The following is a 27204-nucleotide window of genomic DNA, read 5'->3' as shown; positions in this document are numbered from 1 at the left end:
TTTGACAGCCAAGAACCACAAGTTTCACTGGGGGATAGATGAGGAAACTACCTTTGTCACGCTGCGCGATTTGCTCACAGATACTCAGTCCCTGGCATACCCGATTTTCTCCCTGCCCTTCATCCTAGACAGATACCTGTGATCTGGGGATAGGGTCTGTTTTGTCTCAGGTGAAGGGCGGGGTGGAAGTGGTCATTGCCTATGGTAGTCGCGTGTAACTCGCCGAGAATTGGTGGCAATTGTGTACTTTGTACTGCTACACAGACCCTACATATACGGCAGAAATTTGCAATCCACACCGATCACGCCGCCCTACAGTTATTTTGGGGCATAGACCGACCGTCGGGTCAGCTGGCGTGCTGGCTAGAGAAATTACAGGAGTACTCAAACCAAATTGTACATCGGAAGGGCCTAAAATATAGAAATGCCGACGCATTGTCAAAGCTGCCCCAAGGGGACCCGTGTGTTTGTGTACATCGGGTGCTGGGTGATGTAAGTCTACGATCCTGGAAACGCTGGTGATGATAGCAGCAGTTCAGCCCGTTGAACTACGAGCAAAGGAACCCTGCAGGGACTGCTTTTAGGTCTGACATACACAGAGTGGGGACAACTGCGGGTTGACGACGCCATTCTGCTATCCCTGCGCTGCTGGATAAAGGCAGAACTATCCATGTCAACCTCTCCAATGAGGTCTCAGGTCGTACTGCACAAGGGGTTGTTGATGTGGTGGGATTGGATCGCTCCATATCCGTGCGAGGCAGGTTGACACGGGAAATTCACTCAAATAAACTACTGCATCTGGGGTGCTGAAAGACGCTGTTGACCCTGCAATGTGATTATTACTAGCTGCGTATGTCTGCTGATGTAAATGACTTGGTTGCAGGTGCCACGGTGTGTGTACGTCAGAAACCACCAGTACACAGGTCACAGCCTCCCTTACAGCCCATTGTTGTCTCGAGTCATTGAATTGGTCGACTCTTTATTCTCAGGGCTTTTCCATGCTCACCAAGGCGTAACGCATTTATCCTGGTGGGGATTGAATATTTCATAAGGTGACCGATGGCCTGGCCACTGCCTGACCAGATAGCAGCATCAATTACTGATGTGTTTCTTCACGGGTATGTGATTGACAAAGGCCCTCCTGAGCAGCTCCTTACCAATCAGGGATGACATTTTTTGACAAAACTCCTAGGAAAGGTGTGCGAGGCACTGGGCGCAAAGAATGTATGCACTTCCTCATACGTATGGTATGGTGGAATGGCTAAACATAACCATAGTATATCAATGCTCTGCCAAGTCGTAGATATGACGCAAACTGACCGAGATCTCCATATTCTGCAGTCGTGGCAGCATAGGGGCTGGCCCCACATGCCTCCACGAGATTTTCTCCCTTCTACCTCATGCATGGCAGGGAACTTGAATCTCCCATAGAAACGCAGCTGGGTTAGACTAACAGGAGTGTCCAATCGACCGGCATCCTTACAGGTCACACTCGACCGACTCCACAAAGCAGAGACAGCGGCAATGGCGAAAACCACGAAAGGTCAGGCCACTAACGAGCAAAATACAATGCGATGGGTTCATACACTTCCCTGTGCAGTTAGCGACAAAGCATGTCTGCATTGCCCACAGGTCCTATTACGTACCTCTACTAAATTGCAGCGGGCATGGCAGGGCCAAGTCGACACTGTCGAGGTAAAGTAGCCACAATGCGTATGTATATAGTCATGACATCGCCGTTGGTATGTTCATCCATCGCGCCTAAAGCCTGATCTTTATCATCACCCATGCACCTCATCTCCATTCCCTATTCCGCTGGAGTCTGGGGTGTCCGACAAGCCACTATAGCCGTCAGCAGCACCCATGTCACATGTGCATGATCTTGTGCCACCCACAGAACCAAGAGTAATGCAGGACAGCTCACCACGGGACCCTGCAGAGTACATCGGTCTGGCTATGAGGACCCATGCAAGATTCGCATGATGGTGCTGACACTGTTTCTGGACAGAGAAGGGGATTGCTGCACCTCTTTCCCACAATCTTGTTGTTACCAACTTTTGATGGAAGCCAGCGCTGAAATAGGTTGGAGGCAAATGAAGGGATATCGGATTCAGTATGCAAGTAAATTTGAGTGCTTTTCTCATAGCAATGACGCTTTAGGCCGATATTTCAGAGCATATGAACCAGTGCGACCAGATGAATACGAAAGAGAAAAGGGCCAAAAACTGAATCCTGAGAAACTGTAAATTAAACAGGGCTGATTTAAAATCTCCCTTGATATACGAGCTGTTCTCATTTAGCGAGATAACATCTCAACCAACGGAGAGCAGTAACTAAAACCCTCATGATCAATCAAGATATAATGATCGATGGTGTCAAAGGCTGGACTCATATCCAGCAAAGTGAGAATACTGGTTGAGCCAATCAGCAGCAACAAAAAGGTAGTTCACCACTTTAACCAGAGCTGTACCAGTGCTATGTCCGGCCCTGAACCCAGACTAGAATGGATTCAGCAATTCATTTAGGACAGACGATGGTCCAACTGCAAGGTAACCAGGCCTTCAAGAACCTTAGATATGAAGGGTCGAATAGCGATTGGGCGATAATTATTCGGAACCTCTGAGTAAATTCCAGTCTTTTTCCGGAGAGAAGTGATAGCTGCAAGTTTGAAATTGTAAGGGACCATTCCAGAGCTGAGAGATTGATTAAAAAGTTGGAGACAAATGGGCAGAGTAAATGTAAATGTGCTTGAGTTAATTTGGTAGGGGCGGGATCGAGTGAGCAAAATGTGGGTCGGGACTGAGAGACCAAATTAGAAATGGTTGATGGGGCAACCTCGGAAAATTCCGATAACGGAGTCCCCAGGAATGACGGGGGAAATTTTTGGCACAGGGGCAGGGGAAAAAGATGAGGTAAGTCGGAGTTGGATGTTGTACATTTTATCCAAGAAAAATATGAAATCTCTCGTATTCATCATTGGATTGGGAATATGATGGCTGAGATGGTGGCTTTAACATCCGATTAATCAAAGCAAAAAGTGTTCTGGGTTTTATAACATTGTTTGCAATGATATTTGAGAAGAAACAAGCTCTAGCATGGTGTAAATCATCTCTGTATATTGATTGATGTCTAAAAATCTGTAAATGCACTGTAATACCGGATTTCCTCCAAGTCTCTCGAATTTTCACATGATTGCCTTTAAGGAGTGAAACCAATCACAAAACCAAGGCACACGTTGAGTAGCAGACATTTCCTTGGATTTAAGTGGGCCAAGGTATCAGGGATGGATTCGAGATTATCATTGTAAACCTTCACCATGTCATCTAGCGGGTAAATAATCAACTTCAGAAGTATGTGCTACTGCATTTGAAGATAAATCTGTGATGAAAGCCTTAATCGGACGAAACATGATTAGCCTCCTTCTGATAAGATTAGGTGGAGACAATGCCACAGTGAAAAGCACAGGCAGATGATCAGAAAGGCCAGGATCAACAGGATGTATATCTAAAATACCAAGCCCACGTGACCATGGCTGTGAGTGGCTATATTCACATTTTGGGTGAGAAATAAGTATAACCCGTAAAAACAAAGTTTTTCACTATAAATCCTTTATATGCGTGGCAGCAAACTTAATATAAAGGATTTAAAAATATATTCGCCTGTGGAGGACGCTGGGATCGATCCCGCGACCTTTGGCATGGGAAGCGAGGGCGCTACCAACTGCGCTACTCCGCCACGGCCTGTGGAGGGGTTACGCTCTGGGCTCTTACACTCTGACGTTCAGCCAAAGACATGAATGCGTTCTATTTGAATATATGTAAAATAAAATATTTTTGCCTAAAAAGTGTAAAATTTCGGGAATTTTTTTTCATGAACAATAATTGTCTGGCACAACGAGTCTGTGTGGAAAATGTCAGCTCGATTGGATCACGGGAAGTGGGTTAAAAAATGACCGAAAGATTTGCACGGTCCTAAGCAAGCAAGCAAGCACGCAAGCAAGCAAGCAAGCACGCGAACTTAATATAAAGGATTTAAAAACTCGTCTAGTAGAGCCAAAACGTCCCCAGACAAGGAGCATTTCTGGTAATCGACATGGATATTAAAGTCGCCCACCATAAGCATCCGGTCATAGGTTGGCGACAGCACTGTGAGGAGCTCGGAAAACTCTTGGCTTTGGAAAACGATATACAAGTGCCAGAAGCAAGGGGCGAACACTTCTCCACTCAAAAGCTACATTTTTGGAAAGCAGGCATGGCCACAGGCCGCGGCACTCACGGTACATCATTTCCAAACCACCTCCCCTGCCAGCGAGATTAGCCACTCGAATGACAGTGGAAGGGGAGGGTATTAGAATTTGAATGGCGAGGTTCGGGAAAACGGAGTGAGCGACCATTTATCGAGACTCTTTTAAAAATGGCGTAGACAGTGTGCATAATAAACGCAAACCCACGTGTGCTGGCATGCCTCTTGACTACAATGGTTACTATTCCCATGACCTTCACTCATTGATCCCTCTACACATGTTGAAAACTCTGTCTAACACATCGTCTCATTCGCTTCATATATATTGTGTTCAACCACAGTATAGTGGAGCAGATAACAGGAACTTTCACTAAAATGGTATTTTCTCCTGGGATCATTTTAAAAAAAGACACTTAAAAACCAAAGATGGCCACCGTCTTTTCAAGATGGCAACCATATTTTTACAAACTGTAAATTTTTTATACATTTTGGGCAGATATCTCATCACATTGATCTTAGTGTCTATATATCTGCTTGTGATATAATTGATGAATAAAAAAAATGCTAAGTATTAAATAATGAACAAAATCCAACATGGCCTAAATTTAACGTCATGAAAATACTATTTTTAAATACAGATCAATAGAGCCATGTGATTGTGTTTTCACTCGTATGTATACACCAGTTTGGTGAATTGAACAGATTTACAATAATCCAGCTCATCCTGGTATATCTGCATAGTGCTGTGCATCTCAGACCCAAGTGATAACATTTGCATCTTCCATGACACTGTCTTAGAGCATCAATTAGTCAGTTTTTGGAAACTGTTTGAAATAAATGGAAGCACAGCCCAGACGATCCTCCACATTTCACCTTCCTGTAACCATCCCGAGTTAGAGGGGTACTGAGTTGCTGGTTGGTGCACTACCGACTGACTGCACACCATACAGATAAAATACGTCCCATCATCCTTGATTGGCTTTGCCTTGCTGGCACATCCTGTAAATTCAGGGACGACTACTTATTGTGGCGGCTTATCTGCATGCTGAGAAATAATACATTATCTGACACTAAACTCCACGCTGAGTTGCAACGCACTGTTATTTGCAGTGTATCGGTGGTGCTGTTAAATATATAATGTATTTTTTTTATAAATACAATTATGAAAAATTTGTTTAAATGTTTTTTAATTGTATAATATTAATATGGTTGTGTGTGGTTGAGTGTCATTAAGAATGTGTGTGTGTGTTTTTAAGTGTAATGAATCATGATTGTAATTACAAAAAAAAAATGGAGTGATTAATATTGATGTATATAGTTGGGACGCGATTATGCATAACGTTATCACAAGTTCTTATTATTATTGGCTCTCGTTATCTAGGGGTGTGTATTATCAATTGTGATCATTTAAATGATTATCGCTTTTACTGATTCTCGCTTCATCAATTATACGTAATTATGTCAAGTCTCAGGATTCAGATCTCACCGCAGGATAACATTTTCGAAATTGAAACAATGCGTGAGTTAGGAAAGGAGCACTCGGACCCTGCTTTATATGACAAACTTTAATATAAATTTACTCTAATATCCAAAAACACTTATCACTAGAATAGCAACAACAGTAAACATTCAAATATACGTACTCATAAATCCGTACTGAATGATTATAAAAGCATTAACGGTCAAATCTCACGATCACATTATTAAAAGAGAATAATAGGAAAACACCTCCAGATGGCAATATTCGTATGGAATGAATGCTCATAAATGTGTATCAAATGGTTAGAAAGTATCAACGATCAGATCTCACGATCCCGTCATGAAAACACAAACCCGGCTAATGTCTTATGGTAACGCAACAATTCGTTTGTTATGGTTTGTGATGCATGCAAGCTGCGATTCTTCTTGGCCCACAACCTGTACAAGGTACAGTTGGAAAATGGTAAAGTGAATGTAAAGTAAATGTTCCATCTTCTGTCATCGCTCTTACGGAAAATACCTCCAGTCCCACAAAGATGTGGAGAACGTCAGGCTTGGTTCACAGCTGCAGTGCGCTCCCGACTCTAGAGTCTGCACGCTGCCAGTCAGCCGTCAGCTGTTGCGCTGCACGCTCACAGATTGTCTGCACGCCAGGCTCGATCTGCAGCTGGAGCATTCTGTTTCCACGCTGGCCCATCATGCTGCCTGTTAGCAGCCTTGGGAGTGGCTTGATTCGCGAGCACCTTTGGTCGCTCACCCTCAAGAGATCCCACGCCGTGCAGCGGCCTGCACGTGTTCACACACTCTAACATGCTCTCAGCCTTTTGACCTCATCCAATGTCAGTCACTGGGCTCGACCAACAGAACGTTTACATCCGATAGCTTGGACAATATTTCATGTGTAGTAGAGTTACCCACTCGATATTCACAAACTCGGAGAGCAAATCGTTAACAAGGTTTTCCCGCTCAAACTAACGGTCAGGGTCTCACAAGCTGTGAGAGCTGACCGTAAACAAGGTTTTCCCGCGCGACCAAACGGTCAGGGTCAGATAGGGTGAATTGGGATCGAAAAGCATATTGGGAACGACCAATCACAGGGTTCCACAAGGTGGCCGGGGATTGGACAACCCGGCCACGAGCAAGTATAAAGCCAGAGCGCTCAGAGCTCTCGGGGAGTTGAACCACACGAAGACCCAAGACAGCGGAAGAAGCTTAGGACCCTGGACCAAGCCCTCCAGCCCTTATCAGGGCTAGGGTTCAGTGTAACCAGTGGTCGGGAGACATCTCCCTAGGTCCAGTCAGAGGACACTGAAAGAGCGGGATATTGAGTAGCCTGTAGGGTACGGGGGCTTGTACGTTCTGAGTGTAACGGGTGAGGGGACCGTATATCCCTCAGTGCATAGGGACCGTGTTAATAAAAGTGTGTGCTACAAAAGACGTTGAAGAGTCCGTCTGTAAAACACTACAGTGGCGTCAGAAGATGGAGACAAGACGAACGAACCGCACGCGAAGTCCCGATGATGCAAGCTCCGACTCACCTGTGGGTGCTGCGGGCGGCGCTGAAGATGTTGGCGTGTTGCCAGCCGCCCCACCACCAGCTGTGCAGCCGATCGCCGCGAGCGACGGCACCCAGGCTGCTCACGCCCGCCTCGCCCAGCTGCTGCATGCTGCAGCAGCCATCCTGGAGCAACTTACCCTGGGGGCTGCGGGCGGGGAGGAGCGGCCGACGGCGGGTGTCCCCGCCATCGAAAACCCGGAAGAGAATGTCCTTCCCGCCGACGGGTCACGTGGGGGCGGAAGCCAAGCGCATGCTGGGACCTCCGGGGGCCAATCACAACACACCGCGTCATCGCTGAGTGACGCTGCCTCTGCAGGACCCTCCAGCAACACCGCGTCATCACGGCCGCGACGCCGTACAGTACATGTTGTTGACCAAGCCATCGCTGCGTTCGGGACCGAGTCCGAGTTTGACGAAGACGATGACACAGCTGCTCTACAGCAGCGACTGCCTGTCTTTCGCGAATTCTCGTCCACAGGGGGCGACTGGGCGGCATTTCAACGTCGCTTCCTCAGCCATCAGGAGATGGTGGGCTGGTCGGATGCACAAGCACTTCGTGCACTGCCAGCCACCTTGGACGATGACTCTCTCGCTGCACTCATCTCCATTCCCAAGCGACAAAGGGCGACACTACAAGCAGCACTTCAGCGGCTGTCTGATGTCTACGGACCTCCTTCCGCCACACGCCACCAGTTCTACGAGAGACGGTGCAAGCCAAGGGAGTCGCCATTGGCGTTCCGCACCGCGCTACTCGCCATGGCAAGGGCGGCTTACCCCCGCATGGACGATGAGGCTATCGACGCACTCGTCCTTCAGAAGCTGCTGGAGATGGCGAGGGGGCTGCGCCTTGTCATCCAGGCCGTGGATGACGAGGACATGTGCTCACTGCGAGCTGCCCGGAGCATTCATGCTCACTTAATGCTGGACCAGGACGAGACCATCACCGCATCGGCTACGACATCGGTGCCTGCCAGCAGGGACAACGCTCGCTCTCCTGATCGAGTCTTCTCGACGTTCAGCGCGACGCCCCAGCGATCACCGGATCGCACCAGTCGCCGCAACGACTGGGAGCGGGGACGGCCCTTACCCCGCGGCGACGCGACGTGTTTCAACTGTGGCCGCCGAGGCAACTTTTCTTCCGACTGCCGTGCACCTCGCCGCCGCTCCACCGGATCCCGAGACCGGGACTACAGAGCTTCCAGAGCAGCGCAGCATAACCAGGCAAGTCGCGGCACCCCACAAGCTCGGCCCTCATACACACCACAACACACCATTGACTCCGCTCGGAACACGGCGTATGACACGCGGCGTTTGGCCGACTCTTCGCGACCACTGCGACCCGGGCAGTGGTCAGAGCTGGCCCATAGAGTGGTTGCAGCAACGGCGGGTTCCTCGGTGGTTGTTGGTTCGATCGAGGGGGTGGAAGTGCGCGTGCTTGTCGATACCGGTGCATCGGCCACTATCATCTCCGAGTTAATTTACAACATACTGCCCGGCCGATGTCGTTCATTGGAAAAGGTTTCCATTCCGTTTTTCACCGCTAATGGAAGTTCCCTAGGGATTCTCGGGCAAATTCGGGCTCAAATTGCCATTGGCGATATTAAATTGGCCGGACCTGTTTTTGTGTCTTCTTCCCTTGCGGTGCCGTGCCTTCTGGGAACTGATTTTCTTGCCAAAATGCCCATTAAAATCCTTATCGATCAGGGATGTATTGAACTTCCCTCGGGCCGCCGGATGGCATTTTTACCCGCGGCCACGCATTCACGGACGGAAAATGCTTCCGTACAGGCTTTTGCGGCTTGCGCTGTACGCATTCCGCCAGGGGCACAAATGCTCGTACCCCTACGGTTAAAGAAACCGCTCGCTCCCACCACCTCGGTAAATGGCATTTTATTGGGACCCTCCAACACAGCAGTTAACAGCCTTTCGTTGGTGGCCGCACAGACTCTTGTAGCGGGCGACAGGGAGCCATTTATACAAGTTTTGAATGTCGGTCTGTCAGACACCGTCATTCCACAGGGGACAGTGCTCACTCATGCGACAGTGGCGCCCCTGGGGACCGGGGTTGTCGGACACGTAGCGAACAGTCAGCAGCCTCTCCCTCATAACGTTGACGAGGGATGGATTGACGCTCTCTGCGCGGATGCCGGCGATTTATCCGGGTCACAGCAGAGTAAATTGCGGGCTCTTTTGCGGGAATTTTCGGATGTGTTCAGCAAATCACAATTTGATATTGGCTGCACCAAGCTGCTGCGTCACCACATTGACACTGGTGACGCTGCCCCTATCCGCCAAAACCCGTTTCGGCTCAGCCCTGCGGAGAAACAGCATGTTAAATGGGCAGTTGACGACATGCTGGCGGCTGATATCATTTCTCCTTCCAACAGCCCCTGGAGTGCCCCGATAGTGCTGGTCAAAAAGCACGATGGCAGTCTTCGATTCTGTGTAGATTTTCGGCGCCTAAATAAAATTTCTGTGGCTGACGCATATCCTCTTCCACGTATGGATGAGTCATTGGATGCTCTGGCAGGGGCGCGTTATTTTTCCACTTTGGACCTTCTGTCAGGGTTTTGGCAACTCCCCCTCGACGAAGCATCAAAGCCAAAGACTGCTTTTCGGACACCACAGGGCCTTTTCGAGTTTAATAGATTGCCCATGGGGCTCCACTCGGCTCCAGCGACGTTTCAGAGGCTCATGGAGCTGGTCCTCGCTGGGCTCCAGTGGGACTCATGCCTTATCTATCTTGATGACGTTATCGTCTTTGGCCGCACGTTCAACGAACACATTGAACGGTTGCGCGCTGTTTTCGAAAAGATGCGAGCTGCGGACCTTAAATTCAAACCGCAGAAGTGCCACCTTCTGCGTGAGTCTGTGCGCTATCTAGGCCACATAGTCAGCCGCTCGGGTATTTCCACAGACCCTGAAAAGACTAAATGTGTCAGCCAATGGCCTACCCCCACCTCTGCTGGGGATGTTCGCAGTTTTATCGGGTTCGCGTCGTACTACCGACGTTTTGTGGCTGGTTTCGCTACAATCGCCAAGCCACTACATGCTCTTACAGCGAAAGGGCTGAAATTTCATTGGGGAGACGCGGAACAGGCCGCATTTGACTCCTTACGGAATGCTCTTGTAGCAGCACCGCCCCTGGCTTACCCCGATTTCGCAAAGCCATTTATTCTGGACACCGATGCCAGTAACACCGGGATCGGCGGGGTGCTGTCCCAAATCGTTGATGGCGTTGAGAGGGTGATTGCCTATGGAAGCAGGGTTTTGTCCCCTGCAGAGCAACGTTATTGCGTAACCCGACGCGAGCTGCTGGCCATTGTTTACTTTATACAACAATACAGGCCATACCTGTACGGTCAACGGTTTACCGTGCGCTCCGATCACTCTGCGTTACAATACGCTTTGCGCATTGACCAACCGTCTGGCCAGCTCTCCCGATGGCTTGAAGTCCTCCAGGACTACAATTTTATGGTGATTTACCGTAAGGGTACACAGCACAGTAATGCGGACGCGCTATCTCGCCTCCCGTCAGAACAATGTGCCTGTTTCACGGGTTCTGGCCGGTGCAAACCGCAAATAGTACGCCCGGTTGCACCTCCTGAAACGGTTTCTGCTGCCCTTCCTTCCGATCCTGCGCCGGGTGTGGACCACCAAAATCCGCCAGCAAGTGACGACTTGCTGGGGATAACGTTGGATGAATGGGGTCGGCACCAAATGAACGACGCGTCATTGTTGCCTTTGCGTCGTCGCGCATGTGATTCGTCCTCACATTCAAGTAATTCGAACTCTTTTGCCATGCGCCGCGGTCTGCTCATGCATTGGGATGCTGATTCTTGCCAGTACAAAATTGTAGTGCCATCGGCTTTGCGGTGTTCGGCTGTGTGCGCAGCACACGAGCGATTGTCGCACCTGGGTGTGCACAAAACCATTGGCTTGCTAAAACTACAATTTTACTGGCCGGGCATGCTCCGCGACGTAACTGATATTTTAATGGGCTGCACCCAATGTGCGCAACGTAAACCTCCAGCGAAGCCGGCATGCCCACCGCTGCAGCCCATCACGGTATCCCGTGTGAACGAGCTGGTTGCTCTCGACATTTTGGGGCCTTTCCCTACGACGCCTCGTGGTAACAAGTACCTTCTGGTTGGGGTGGAGTATTTTACACGGTGGCCTATGGCCTGGGCCCTCCCCAACCAGTCGGCAGCAGCCGTGGTGGACGCCTTTGTTCAAGGCTATGTGCTGGACAAGGGCGCTCCAGAACGGTTGCTGACCGACCAGGGAAGAAATTTTTCAAGTACCCTGCTGAGTGAGGTATGCCGCCTGTTGGGCACTAAGAAGGTGCGCACTTCGCCCTATCACCCCAAAACAGATGGCATGGTGGAGCGGTTGCATAGAACCCTCACCTCTATGCTATGCCATCAGGTTGACGAATCCCACGTAGACTGGGACCTGCAGATCCCAGGGGTCCTCGCTGCTTACCGCATGGCGCCACATGCAGCGACAGGGTTCTCCCCATTTTTCCTAATGTATGGCAGGGAGGCCATTCCCCCCGCTGATGTGCGGCTTGGGATAGAGCAGCTCCCACAGTCATCGAAGCTCACTGACCATTTGCGGTTCAACCTGCAAAAGCTGTCTGAGGCTCGTGATGCGGCGATTGAAAATTCTGCTTCCCGCCAGCGGGCAAATTTGAGGTTGCAGGCCCCTCGCACGTCCGTGCATCAGTGGGTTCCAGGTGATATGGCGTGGCTTCATTGCCCCCAGGTGCCGGTGTCCACATCGGCTAAACTCCTAAAACCATGGCGAGGTCCGGTTGAGGTGGTCCAGGTAATGCGCCCACAGTGTGTTAAGATACGTTGGGGACGACGGCGCTGGTTCGTGCACCCCTCTCGTCTGAAGCCATTTATTGCTCCGCGCGGCTCTGCGTCACACTCAAAACACGAGGGCCGAGCGTGTGATATGCCCGACGAGCTGGATGTCGCCCCGTTGGTACCTAATCCACAGCGCAGACGTCTCATTCCTCCCACAGTTGATGCGGGACTGAGGGAGCCGTGCGAGCCACGAGTCTCTGCACGAAGGCCCCGTGAGCCGCCCAACATGTTTGCCAGGATGCCTGACCCGTCTACAACAAGAGTCTCTGCAAAGAGACCTTCTGACCCACCCAACATGTTTGCCAAAATGCCTGACCCGCCCAACATGTTTACCAGGATGCCTGACCCGCCCAACATGTTTGCCAGGCTTCCCGACCCGTCTGCTCCAAGGGTCCACGCAGAGAGGCCTCCTGCCCCTGCTGACAGTTTTGCCAGGACGCCTGGTCAGCCTGCAGCCCGGAAAGGGGCACCCATCCCCTACGACGGGCCCGCGAAATACACACGGGCTAGATCGCGTCGCTTTTCTTGATTGCCCATCGTTTTTTTTTGCGGCAGCTGAATGCTGCATGCGTTGTGCGTTGCGAATGTCGTTATTTGTGATTGGTTCTGACCATGTACATATGTTGCGTTGTTGATGGGGGGGGGTATTTATAGTGGGTGTTCCTGTTCTTGTTGGATGTTCCTGTTCTTGTTGGTTGTGGCACACACACACTTTGATTCATTGGTGGGGATTTTCTGCTTGTAACAGCCGGGACGGCTGAGGCTTCCGAAGGGGAGGGTGATGTAGTAGAGTTACCCACTCGATATTCACAAACTCGGAGAGCAAATCGTTAACAAGGTTTTCCCGCTCAAACTAACGGTCAGGGTCTCACAAGCTGTGAGAGCTGACCGTAAACAAGGTTTTCCCGCGCGACCAAACGGTCAGGGTCAGATAGGGTGAATTGGGATCGAAAAGCATATTGGGAACGACCAATCACAGGGTTCCACAAGGTGGCCGGGGATTGGACAACCCGGCCACGAGCAAGTATAAAGCCAGAGCGCTCAGAGCTCTCGGGGAGTTGAACCACACGAAGACCCAAGACAGCGGAAGAAGCTTAGGACCCTGGACCAAGCCCTCCAGCCCTTATCAGGGCTAGGGTTCAGTGTAACCAGTGGTCGGGAGACATCTCCCTAGGTCCAGTCAGAGGACACTGAAAGAGCGGGATATTGAGTAGCCTGTAGGGTACGGGGGCTTGTACGTTCTGAGTGTAACGGGTGAGGGGACCGTATATCCCTCAGTGCATAGGGACCGTGTTAATAAAAGTGTGTGCTACAAAAGACGTTGAAGAGTCCGTCTGTAAAACACTACACATGCATACCTGATATTGGTGTATAACTCGTCTCCACTTAACTTCTCACGTGTCTTAGCTCATCACAGTATTATATGAAAATTCCAACTCTTAGCTTATTACAATACAACTTCTCGAAGTCCTTGACTCTACAAGTGACTCAAAATATGAAGAAAAGCGTAAAATTTCAGGAAAACTTAATCTGTCTTAGCAAGAACTCAACTCTCAACTACTCAGAACCTTTGCCTCTGCAAATCTCACTCTTAGCCGGATTAGGAGTACTATCCCCAGTCTGCCAATGCATGACTGACGAATACGATATTTGTATGCTGTTTAATAGGAATTTCTAGCTTATTTAATTATTTACCTGAGACATCAAAAGCTCATACCACTTTCATGCCCCTCGAGCATTCATCGGGTCAGACTTCGGTCATCCTTGCTTCTGGCTCTGTAGACATCCTGGCACCTGATGTCATTAACCCCTATAAAACTCCCTTCCTCCGGAGGTCATCCCAAAACTTGTGTGGACACAGACCTACTTGATTGCACCTTGGAATGTCTATCGACTCATAAAGGTGGGCCCCTTGATGTGGTGTGTGTGTAGCACGAGTTTAGGTCGACTCAGCCTGAAAGTCGACTTAGCCTTAAAGTGAATACTTGCTGGAGCATGCAATGATAGCCACTGAATAGACAAAGGCGGTCAGACGCTGCTTTGGTTGTACCCTCTGAATACATTACGTTGGTCGCGTAAATTGACAATTATAATATAGATCTAAAAATACCTATTGCGGTCCTGAATGATCCTTAAGTTCAACCCTTCAACATGAGCTTCCATAATTTCATTATTATTCAGTTTCACATGCTTAATCCAGACCGTGTGTCATGACAATAATTGTTAATGAGGACATGTAACATAGTCATATGAAACCTTTTGACGCTAAGCTGTAATGTCATATAACAGTACAGTGAGTGAAAAAAATTAACCCGTAAAAACAAAGTTTTTCACTATAAATCCTTTATATGCGTGGCATCGGTTTTATTTTTTTATTCATTTCTGGTTTTCTTGAGTAAGAGTTTCATTTTTATAGTGTGTTGACACACATCCAGAATAATTTTCTGTGTTTAGGAAAAATATATGATTGTGTTAGTGAAATTGTCTTTTTCCCTAAAAAGTGGAAAATTTTGGAAAAATGTTTCACGAAAATAAATTGTCACGCACAACGAGTCTGTGTGCAAAATGTCAGCTCGATTGGATCACGGGAAGTGGGTTAAAAAACGACCAAAAGATTTGCACGGTCGTAAGCGCGCAAGCAAGCAAGCAAGTGAACTTAATATAAAGGATTTAAAAAGTATTTGATCCCCTGCTCATTTTGTACGTTTGCCCACTGACAAAAAAATGATCAGTCTATATTGTAATGTTAGGTTTATTTGAACAGTGAGAGACAGAATAACAACAACAAAATCCAGAAAAACGCATGTCAAAAATGTTATAAATTGATTTGCATTTTAATGAGGGAAATAAGTATTTGACCCCCTCTCAATCAGAACGATTTCTGGCTCCCAGGTGTCTTTTATACAGATAACGAACTGAAATTAGGAGCACACTCTTAAAGGAAGGGCTCCTAATCTCAGCTTGTTACCTGTATAAAAGACACCCGTTCACAGAAGCAATCAATCAGATTCCAAACTCTCCACCATGGCCAAGACCAAAAGCTCTCCAAGGATGTCAGGGACTAGATTGTAGACCTACACAAGGTTGGAATGGGCTACAAGATCATCGCGAAGCAGCTTGGTGAGAATGTGACAACAGTTGGTGCGATTATTCGCAAATGGAAGAAACACAAAAGAACTATCAATCTCCCTCGGCCTGGGGCTCCATGCAAGATCTCACCTCGTGGAGTTGCAATGATCATGAGAACGCTGAGGAATCAGCCCAGAACTATTGTCAATGATCTCAAGGCAGCTGGGACCATAGTCACCAAGAAAACAGTTGGTAACACACTACGCCGTGAAGGACTGAAATCCTGCAGTGCCCGCAAGGTCCCCCTGCACAAGAAAGCACATACACATGCCCGTCTGAAGTTTGCCGATGAAAATCTGAATGATTCAGAGGACAACTGGGTGAAAGTGTTGTGGTCAGATGAGACCAAAATGGAGCTCTTTGGCATCAACTCATCTCGCCGTGTTTGGAGGAGGGGGAATGCTGCCTATGACCCCAAGAACACCATCCCCACCGTCAAACATGGAGGTAGAAACATTATGCTTTGGGGGTGTTTTTCTGCTAATGGGACAGGACAACTTCACCGCATCAAAGGGACGATGGACGGGGCCATGTACCGTCAAATATTGGGTGAGAACCTCCTTCCCTCAGCCAGGGCATTGAAAATGGGTCGTGGATGGGTATTCCAGCATGACAATGACCCAAAACACATAGCCAAGGCAACAAAGGAGTGGCTCAAGAAGAAGCACATTAAGGTCCTGGAGTGGCCTAGCCAGTTTCCAGACCTTAATCCCATAGAAAATCTGTGGAAGGAGCTGAAGGTTCCAGTTGCCAAACATCAGCCTCGAAACCTTAATGACTTGGAGAAGATCTGCAAAGAGGAGTGGGACAAAATCCCTCCTGAGATGTGTGCAAACCTGGTGGCCAACTACAAGAAACGTCTGAACTCTGTGATTGCCAACAAGGGTTTTGCCACCAAGTACTAAATCATGTTTTGCAGAGGGGTCAAATACTTATTTCCGTCATTAAAATGCAAATCAATTCATAACATTTTTTGACATGCGTTTTTCTGGATTTTGTTGTTGTTATTCTGTTTCGCACTTCAAATAAACCTACCATTACAATTGTAGACTGATCATTTATTTGTCAGTGGGCAAACGTACAAAATCAGCAGGGGATCAAATACTTTTTTCCCTCACTGTATATTCTATTATCAAATTAACGTTTAATTCCATGATGTTTAATAATATTCATATGCAGTGTTGTTTACGCTCAGGACACACTGAATCAACAAATAGGCAATATCACATTTAATAATCTTTTTTTTTTAAGACATTGGCATTCACTTGTTTGCACATCATCACGTTGTCCAAAAAATTATGCATACAACCAATCTGATGAGTTGTAAAAATTGTGAAATATTTTATTGCATGCTCATGAACATAGAAATCGACTCTTAATCATTCAATAGTGGACAACTCATCTTCTTGGTTCTTTCGGTAAAGTCACGTAGAAGGGAAATAATAAAATAATAAAAATAAAACACAATATTATTATATTATTTTATTATGTTTTATTTTTATTATTTCCCTTCTACGTGACTTTACCGAAAGAACCAAGAAGATGAATCCCTGCAGTCACGAAAGCTTTAAATCGAAAAGTGGACAACTCTGTCACAATGTCTTTTACGCAAAACATAAATTGTCGGCCATCTTGGAAAATGGCTGCCAACTTGGATTTTCAAGTAGCTAACTTTTTTTTTGAAAAGATTGACCATTGTGACTATCTCTGGCCAGCTTCATGCTTGAATCACAAATTTAACGAACCCTGTGAAAACAGCACTAATCTGTTCAACTCATGCTGCAGGTTCACGACACTTATCTCCTTCTCTGCGTCTTCCCACACTGCTCGAATTTGGAATGCCATCCTATTGACCCTTTCCCAAGTTTATACAATAACCTTTCTTAATTCAATAAACGTGATAACCATTGCACCTTTAATAGTGTTGTTTATTGCAGGCTGCCTGGCGTCTAGGGCCAATGCTCACTAACCGTCATCAAAAAAGGTAATGGTCGAAAGTATTTACATCCATAACTGTGCAAATGATGAATATTGTCATTCAAGAATAAAACTGGCAGAAGGAATACTCAAATAAAAAAATCAATTATATATGACTGCGTAGATTTTCGCGACTGTGCTGTCGATATGGGTGATGTGTTTTTAGGGCTGTACAGTGTTTTGTCGGGCATGATGTCCACGTTTCTCTCCAAGTGCTCGGAGCTTCTGCAGAAAATGAGTGAAACATTGGACATCATATCCAGCAACAGTCAGTTCAACTCAAAAAGCATACGAGAGCGAGATGCTGTATTATTTCAGACACATTATGAAATCTCACCACATGGGGATGCTGACATGAAAATAACATGCATCATTGAATAGGGAAGGAGCTTTCTTTTTACTCGTTTTTTTTCTCCAGAAGTCGTGACAATATTCATACATAACACGTAGATACTCACAGCCAATATGATGCAAAATGGTTGATTGGCGTAAGCCACGCAATAATCTGCACAATCGTTAGGACCATCCACCATCTGACACAGTTAAACAAATGAAATTGTGTCACGTGCATGAACGTTTAATGCACCTATTATTATGCTTTGAGCTCACTTGTAAGTTGAAGAACAATTCTCCCAACAAAACGTGGTAATTTACAACGTTTAGTTTGCAGTTTAAACGTCATCAGGACAAGAGTCAGGAAAACTAAATAACTGTCACCTGACCTGGATTCCTAAATAAGTGTCATGAACTCATAGGAGTAACCAACACAAATTAAAATAGATATTAACCATGACTATGTATTTTAGCAAACATTACGCAAATATATATAGACCAATGAGCATAATATTAAATTCGAATGATTGATTATGACTGTTCATCGATATACAAGCCTGTAGCAAGATAGCATTTTATAGACTGAATAAAAAAACCCAAGTGACAACTGTTTTTTATATATTACGGACGTTTTGCATGTTGAACTTCTTTCAAATCGTATGTAGCCAACCGTGCTAATCATTTTAATCATGTTCATACATTTGCTCTATGTTTACAATTTTTATTAATTTATACCCGCACCATTTGTGAATAATGTGCATTAGACAGTTTACAATAATTTGGCGCTATGTTGGTTAAAATTTCCACACAGAGATAACGCCTTGCTGGAATTGCCATAGAACTCGAAGCTCATTTCAATAATAACAGCTGAAATATGGACTATCCTGGTAAAACGTTGTCATCTACAAACTGTTCAGATGGTAGTTGGCTTTTTGCGCAGTTTTGGATTAAATGGATAAAAGTGATTAAGGTCACTGGGCAACCATCTGTGAGGAGATGATGTAATGATAAAGAGTATCAAAAGTATATGTTTAAATATTAAATTGAATCCGATATGCGTTTTGTTATTTATTTATGGGTTCAGTTTTTTTTCAGAGGACCCCTCAATAGAGCTCTGACAGGCTCGGACATTTAACTTCCCATAGACGTAATGATTTAAATCCATGCATTCATCACGCATAGTCAGCGAAGGACCATCGCACCAAAACGTGTGACCTCTTGCGACGACATTTTCATAAAGTGCTCTTGCTGCCAATACCAGTGTCTTGCGTGATTTGTTTGATTCACTTATCACACGGGCGATGCCATTCCTTTGAGGGTCGCAGTCCACTTCGAACGTCAACCACCAACTGAAGTGCGCAATTTGCTGGAATGCGCATCAAGACGGGCGACGTGTCCAAAAAGTGACAACCGTCATCCTCGAACTAAGATCTCAATCACTATCTCGGCCTCGCTGTGCGCTGCGTTGCACCGCTAGTCGAGTAGACAACCTTGCGTTCAATAAACCCTCGGAGCCAGGATGAACGTCCGACTCCAATCGTCATTTATTGATTGTAACAAGGTAAAACTGGCGAGAAAACACAGATACAGCATCTGTTATAATCCGGAAACACCCACACAATGAACACCACAGCATCAGAACATCGTCTTAGATAACAATAGATCCTGGAAGGACCAGGCCCCCACATTACCCCTGAACAACTAGACAAAGGCACAAGCTGGTGCGTTGCATACAGGCACATCGTGTATTCATCCCACTGCACCCCAAATGTACAGCATTACACTTAACACTAAACTGTGGATGAGATACTTCGTCATCTTTACTCTCAGGATCGCAACATAGGCACAAGTCTGACTCGACCTACTAAATCACAAGTAACATCCACAATAAGGAAAGTCGCAGGCTTCGTTACTAACTAGGCCTCGTATTTACTACAACAACTTAACGGCACCATAAAGGCATTTACATCACTATAACGGTCATTCCAACATTACAACAGCATTGCCAATATTATAGGAATATAGACAACTTACAGATAATGCTTCTTAAGCTCCCACAATGGACAAGTGCGGCTGTGGTCTCACTGAGATGCGATGTGTGCCGCCATCTTGACTTATCTGTGTAATGGTCTACGCCCGCGTGGTACAGTGGAAATCTAACATCGTCACTTCCTGGTCACGTGACCAACATTAGCATAAAAAAACAGGAACTTCCTGTGACCGTACGCTCCATATCTGCCGTGAGGCAAGACACTCCCCGTCTGGTATCTAGGAGATACCACCATTTTTTTCCTATCTCATAAACAAGGGTATAACAACTTCAACGGGTCGACTTATTTGCCCATATCTTTGCGAGAGAGAAGTAGTACTATCTCGACTATGGGCCTGATGAAAGTTCTTGCGACACCTTGCTTCGCAATCATAACCTCGACCTTTCGAACTTTTCCATCGGCACTTGGAATCGACTTGAGGATGCGGCCCATTGGCCACTCATTCCGTTTGGCTTGGTTGTCCTTCAGTAGGACGAGGTCGCCTTCTTGGATGTCTGGTCTGTTAGACTGCCACTTGTTGCGCACTTGGAGTGTCGTAAGGTACTCGTTTTTCCAGCGATGCCAGAACGTGTTTGCAAAGCTCTGCACTTGTCTCCATTGACGTCTGTAGAGGTCTGCAGTGCTGGCCTCCTCGGTAGGTGCTGTGAGCACATCTGTCTTCTGGGTAAGAAGTGTAGCAGGAGTCAAGATGAATGGTGACTCCGGGTCGGTTGAGATGGGGATCAGGGGTCTTGAGTTAATTATGGCTGAGACCTCGGCCATGAGAGTGGTCAATACCTCGTGAGAGAGCCGTGTGGACCCGACATCACATAGCATGGAGTCGAGAATGCGTCGGGCAATCCCGATCATGCGTTCCCAGGCTCCACCCATATGCGAAGAGTGGGGAGGATTGAAGATCCATGTGCAGCCTTGGTCACTAAGGTATTTCCTGACAGAATCATCTTCGACATTCTCCGTATTGATCTTAAGCTCTTTACATGCTCCTATGAAATTGGTTCCACAATCAGAACGAAGTTGCTTGGCTGGCCCTCTGATGGCGAAGAACCTCCGGAGTGCATTTATAAAGCTCGAAGAGTCCATGGACTCGATGACTTCGATGTGCACTGCTCGTGTACTCATACAGGTGAACAGCACTGCCCAACGTTTGCTGTTCGTGAGCCATCCTCTGGTGCGGCGGGAGATGACTGTCCATGGTCCGAACACGTCGATCCCTACAGAGGTGAAGGGAGGTTCCACACTGAGTCAATCGGCTGGGAGGTCTGCCATTTTCTGTTCTTCCTGTTTTCCACGTAGCTTGCGACACCGGATACACTTGTGGATTGTGCTGGCGATGCACCTCATTGCTCCAACGATCCACAGCCCTGCAGATCGGATTGCTCCTTCTGTGAAGTGCCGACCTTGGTGCTTGACCTTCTCGTGGTAGTGGCGCACAAGTAAAATTGCGATGTGGCTTTGGCTTGGGATTACGAGGGGGTTTCGTTCATTCTCATCTAATTTTGCATTCCCTAGCCGACCACCGATCCTGAGCAAGTCGTCTTTGTCCATCCTGGGGTTTAGCTTCCTGAGGGTGCTGACCCTAGGAAGGTCTTCTCCCTTGTTGATGGCCTTGATCTCACTTGCATAAGCTGCCTGTTGCACACAGCGGAAGATTGATCTCCTTGCTCTGGAAAGTTCGTCTTCAGTGCGTGGCACTGTGCAGTGATGCCATCCATTGCAGCTATCAGTGGTGCCTCTCATCGGGCGATGGAAGCAGTCTGCGATATGCGTTACATGTGCTATCGCTCACACGAGCGTCGTCCATTTCGAGAAATGTTCAAAATGGTGTGGACTTAGTGGACTTCTTGATCTCACATTTGTTACGAAAGTTGTCACTTGAGGACGAATCTCCTTGTCGGACTCGGGCTCTATGAGTCCAAAGGTCTCCTTGGTAGTACATGGGCCACCGTCACGTCGTAACAGGAACGCTGGACCCGTCAGCCAGATGGTTTGATTCAGCAGAGATGCAGGGACGGACCTAGTTGCGAGATCTGCTGGATTCTGATCAGTTGGAACGTAATTCCATTGATCCGGCTGCATCGATCTCCTGATGCGCTCCACCCGGTTGCTGATGTAGGTGTAGAACCTTCTGGTTTGGTTGTTTATGTAGCCTAGTATGACCTTACTGTCCGTGTAGAACTTGACCACGTCCAGTATGACATCAAATTCGTCTAAGATCAGTTCCGCCACCTCTGTAGCAAGAACCGCTCCACACAGCTCAAGTCTTGGGATGGTATGGTCTGGTTGAGGCGCCAGTTTGGCTTTGCCCAATATGAACCCAACATGCTGAATCCCTTCTGCGCTTGTGGTTTTTAGGTAAGCTACGGCTGCTACGGCCATCATAGAAGCATCTGCAAACACATGTAACTCCTTCCGTTGGGTTACGGAAAGGGATGTGGGCGTGTAGGAACGTGGAATCCGCAGCTGCTCAAGTGCCTGTAAGGAATTTCTCCAAGTTTCCCATTCTTGTCGCCGTTCCTCTGGCAACGAGCTATCCCAGTCTTGTGTATCAGCACAAAGGTCTCTGAGTATCCAACGGCCTTGAATGGTAACCGGCGCTGCAAATCCCAGTGGATCGTACAGGCTGTTTACCATTGACAAGATGCCTCATCGCGTGTAAGGTTTCTCTCCAATTGATACTCGGAACGTGAACGTATCCGCTTTCAGGTCCCAACTCAGTCTAAGGCTGCGTTGGATTGGTGGTGTGTCGACGTTAAGGTCCAAGTCTTTCAAGTCTTTTGAACGATCGTCGGAAGGAAACGCTTTTATCACTTCTGCGCTGCTGGACGCTATCTTGTGAAGTCTCAGGTTAGCAGTTGCTAACATTCCTTGCGTCCTTTGGAGCAGATCGATGGCTTCTGAGGCCGTGGGCATTGATTTAAGTTCATCGTCAACGTAGAAATCTCGCTCTACAAATCGCTTGGCGTCTTTCCCAAATTCCCCTTCTCCTGCCTGCGCGGTCCTCCTCAGTCCATAGGTGGCTACCGCTGGGGATGGGCTGTTGCTGAAGATATGCACCTTCATTCTGTATTCAACAATTCGATCATCGACGTTGTTATTGCGGTACCACAGAAACCTGAGGTAATTTCTGTCGTCTTCTCGGACCATAAAACAGTGGAACATTTGTTGAATGTCGGCGGTTACGGCGATTGACTCCTTTCTGAAACGGATGAGTAACCCTAGGAGACTGTTGTTCAAGTCAGGTCCAGTGAGCATTAACGTTGTTCAAGGAAATGCCGTTAAATTGAGCACTGGAATCGAACACCACTCTGATCTGGTCCGGCTTCTTTGGGTGATACACGCCAAAGATTGGTAAGTACCAGCATTCCTGTCCTTCTTCTAGAGGGGGGGCTGCTTCAGCGTGACCACTGTCAAATATGTTTTTCATGAAGGACACAAAATGATTCTTCATCTCTGGTTTCTTGTCCAAGGTGCGGCGCAATAAGTTGAGCCGTGAGAGGGCTTGCTCTCTATTATTGGGTAGCCGGCATCTGGGATTACGAAATGGCAGAGGGGCAACCCAACTGTTTGACTCATCTTGGAAGAACTCTCTGTCCATTATTTTCAAGAATTCTTTATCCTCTAGCGATGGAGCAGGTTTGTCATCGTCCTTCGTTGTCACGAACACCATATGTCCAACATCATCTTTCAGCATAGAGGTTTCTTCGTCGGCCTGCACGGTACAGCCTTGACTTCTCTCGCCGAGTTTCGCTGTCAGCGTGAAGTGGTTGGGGCACGGTTTGAAGAGCGACGTGCGTCCATTCGTGAGCACACTCGTTCTGAATGTGCTAATGTGGTCTGGTTTGTGTGTTCCATCGAGACAAACGTCACCTACGATGACCCATCCTAGGTCGAGTCTCTGGGCGTAGGGAGCGTCGTGAAGTCCATTGCGTTGGTCGCGAACCTTGTAGACTCTCAGCATGTCCCTGCCGAGCAGAAGTAAAATCTGTGCCGCGTGATCCAATGGCGGGATGAACTCTGCTATGGGTTTCAGGTGTGGGTGGTGACGTGCAACTTCGGGCGTGGGAATCTCACTCCTGTCGTCCGGTATCTCATTGCACTCTGTCACCGTAGGAAGGGCTAGCTTCATGGTGCTATCTATGGTTTCCACCATGAGGCCGCTCGCTCTTCATCCCGCTGTCTCCATCAGTCCTGAGCATGTTCTGAGCGTGTATGGAAAGGAATTCCCACCTACGCTTAGCTGATCAAAGAACTCTGACCTTGCCAAAGACCTGTTGCTCTGGTCGTCCATTATAGCGTACATCCTTACTGCCCTTTCAGGATGTCCTTTGGGATAGACTCGGACGAGGCATATCTTTGAGCAAGATCTTCCTTTGAAGCCTTCTCCACAGACTTCTGTGCATTTGGTTGTGATTGAAGAAGTGAGTGTGGCGGTCTCGCCTTGCTCCCCGCCGTGCTCTGCTTCGGGATCGGAAGCCTTAGTGCCACTGGGTTTCGAGTAAAATGTGTGCAGAGCCGTCGCGTGTTTGTCGCTGCCACATTCCTCGCACTTGATATCTGCCTTGCAATTCCTTGCAAGGTGGTTTGTAGAAGCACAGCATTTGAAGCAGACTCCAAATTCTTTCAGCATGTTCTTCCGCTCTTCCAATGGCTTCCTCCTGAACTCACGGCATTTCTGGAGGGAGTGAGGTTTATCATGCAATGGGCATTGCTTCTCTGGATCCTCTATCTTTTTCTTTGTGGTGGTTGCCTGGACGGAGTTTGCGAATGTTGCAGGAGAGACCTCTGTCTTGTGTATGGAAATTGGCACTCTCGCTGTTCCTCGTTTCGCCATCGTTCTTTCCATTTTTGGGAGATCTGGACTGGAAATCCCCGTGGTGCCAAACATGAAACTCGGGTCATTTCTAGTCTTAGCCAGGTTGCGGATAAACTTTGAGAAAAAAGAGAATGGGGGGAATGCAACCTGATGCTCTGACTTGTATCTTGAACCTGCTGTTCTCCATTTTTCCTGCACATCAAATGGCAATTTCTCTACGATGGGGTTCATGCCATGGTAGGTATTCAAGAAAATGAGACCTGGTAAGTAGGGATCAGCCTGGGCTGATTCAAGCTCCATCAAAAGATTTCCAAGCTCTCGTAACCTTTTATTGTCCCTACCAGAGATTTTTGGAAAGTTCTGCAACTTCTTGAAGAGAGCCTTCTCAATGGTTTCTGGGCTACTATAGCACTCCTCGAGCCTCTCCCACACCGCATGCAGGCTTGTGGCGGGGTCGTCAATGTTTGCTGACCGGATCCTCTTTGCGTACTCTGCAGACTCATTCCCTAACCATTTCACCAACAGGTCGAGTTCTTCACTTGCAGAGATGTCTGCATTTCGGATTGAGTTCCTGAATGTAGATCTCCAGGCTCGATAGTTCTCAGAGTGGTCATCAAACTTAACGAGTCCTGTGTTGATTAGTTCGCGGTGAGCCAGGTACCTAGCAAAGTCCCCTAGTCCTGCTGATCCAGGGTGTGTCCATACTGGCGCTTGTGAGGCGGCATTATTGGCTGTATTGCCTAGCATGCCATCATATGCGATGGCGTTGGACTGTGGGCCCAAAGGGTTTCGATCACGTTGGTTGGATCCCCTTATGTGACTGTCTGGAATGTGGGTCTGACTTGGTGCATCGACGTCTGACCCCACGTGCGCGACGCTGAGTCGGCGACTAACTGCCAGGGCAGGATATGCATTTCCACCATTCCCGTAGACAGCATTCATGTTCATTCGGTGTGGAGATGGCGAAGCCTGAACGTCCACCCTTTGTTCGGTATCGTTTGGTGGAGGAGCATTGATGCATTGTTCAGACCAGTCCAAAATATTTTTTCTGGTGAGTTGATCATGGTCCTTGACAGGTATCTGCGTGCCAAACTCACTCCAATTATCTTGCTTGTCCAGGTTGGCTGCTGCCTCGAGCACCTCTGCCTGGGCCCTTGCAGCAGCTGCTTCCTTTTTGAGTTGTAGGGTGCTTAACTTAGCATCCAGCTCAATTTTCTTCCGCGTGGCGGTAGCCACTAATATACTCTCTTGCTCTTCAAGCTCTGCTTCTTCCGTGCGGCAGCAGCCGCTAATGTACTCTCTTGCTCTTCAAGCTCTGCTTTCTTCCGTGCGGCAGCAGCCGCTATGCTTGTTTGTTCCTGCTCTGCTTTCCTCCGTGCGGCAGCAGTTGCTATGCTTGCTTCTTCTTGTATGTAGGCCTTTTCAATTAGCATAGCTTCCTCTTCAGCCATGTAGGCAATACGGGGGTTTGCTGCTTCTGCTGCTGTGCGTGCCTGAGCTGCTGCCATACTAGTAGATGATGTCTTTGAGTGCGCTGAGGCTTTAGATTTTGTGGTTGACCTGGATGAGACAGAGTGCTGAGATCGTGTCTCTCTTAAGCCCTCCACACGGTCCATTGCATCTTGTATCACTGCCTGCACATTATCATCGAGCAGTTCGAGGAAGTGCTCTTGTCTGCGCACTCCCTCAATGCCCTCATCTGTTTTCACCTTCATCAAGAGCGAGATGTATTTATTTGCCAGGAGCTTGTAGCTTGAGCTGCTCACATTCACTCACTGGATGGCCCGCTGAATTGAGGCCACTGTGTCTGAGGCGTTTGAAGCTTCAACGGGCATGGAACCCGGTTCCATGCCCGTTGTATCCTGGCATCAAGGTCCTGTTTCTCAGCATCATAGCTTTCCAAGGCCCTTTGTGTCAACCTGACCTCCCTCTGGGGCCTTGAACTTCCTTGGTCCTCTTGAGGCAGGATGGAAGGTCCTGGATTGCTTGGTTCACCTTCAGCATCTCTCCCTGCTGAACTGTGGCTTTCCATGCAGCGATGCTTGCAGCACGATTTTAATGTAGACTCTTTGCCGAGCTGGTTGCTTGCTGCAGGCTGACTGCTTGAGAGCACCTCTGCTTGCTGCAGGCTGACTGCTTGAGAGCGCCTTTGCTTGCTGCAGGCTGACTGCTTGAGAGTGCCTCTGCTTGCTGCAGGCTGACTGCTTGCGAACTGGTTGCTTGCTGCAGGCTGACTGCTTGAGAGCGCCTTTGCTTGCTACAGGCTGCCTGCTTGAGAGCGCCTCTGCTTGCTGCAGGCTGACTGCTTGAGAGCGCCTTTGCTTGCTGCAGGCTGACTGCTTGAGAGCGCCTCTGCTTGCTGCAGGCTGACTGCTTGAGAGCGCCTTTGCTTGCTGCAGGCTGACTGCTTGAGAGCTCCTTGCTTGCTGCAGGCTGAGAGCTTCAAGAATAATGTCTTTTTACTTGGCTGCAGAGAGCTGGCTGCAGCACTGGTTGGGAGCTTCAAGAAGAATATCTTTTTACTATCTCGGCCTCGCTGTGCGCTGCGTTGCACCGCTAGTCGAGTAAACAACCTTGCGTTCAATAAACCCTCGGAGCCAGGATGAACGTCCGACTCCAATCGTCATTTATTGATTGTAACAAGGTAAAACTTGCGAGAAAACACAGATACAGCATCTGTTATAATCCGGAAACACCCACACAATGAACACCACAGCATCAGAACATTGTCTTAGATAACAATAGATC

At 47.9% G+C, this 27204-nt stretch overlaps 1 protein-coding gene across 1 annotated transcript; it reads left to right on the top strand.

Moving 5' to 3' along the window:
• The first annotated feature begins 7201 nt into the window (after positions 1-7201).
• On the top strand, positions 7202-12069 carry LOC144737787 (uncharacterized). The gene is made up of 3 exons (XM_078620649.1): positions 7202-8500; positions 9299-11060; positions 12047-12069. Exons 1-3 carry the CDS (start codon positions 7202-7204, stop codon positions 12067-12069), a joined length of 3084 nt encoding a protein of 1027 aa, XP_078476775.1.
• Positions 12070-27204: the final 15135 nt, after the last annotated feature.

Source organism: Lampetra planeri, chromosome 74 (assembly GCF_965212315.1).
Source record: "Lampetra planeri chromosome 74, kcLamPlan1.2.h2, whole genome shotgun sequence".
Lineage (NCBI taxonomy): Eukaryota > Metazoa > Chordata > Hyperoartia > Petromyzontiformes > Petromyzontidae > Lampetra > Lampetra planeri.
This window is presented reverse-complemented; position numbering and strand designations above follow the sequence as displayed.

Excerpts from the sequence above, each read along its gene's own strand:
- LOC144737787 (XM_078620649.1), top strand. The coding sequence starts at position 7,202 with ATGGAGACAAGACGAACGAACCGCACGCGAAGTCCCGATGATGCAAGC. Across the intron at positions 8,501-9,298 it reads GAGCAGCGCAGCATAACCAG|GGGACAGTGCTCACTCATGC; the intron begins GCAAGTCGCGGC and ends GTCATTCCACAG. Across the intron at positions 11,061-12,046 it reads TGATTCGTCCTCACATTCAA|GTGCCGGTGTCCACATCGGC; the intron begins GTAATTCGAACT and ends CATTGCCCCCAG.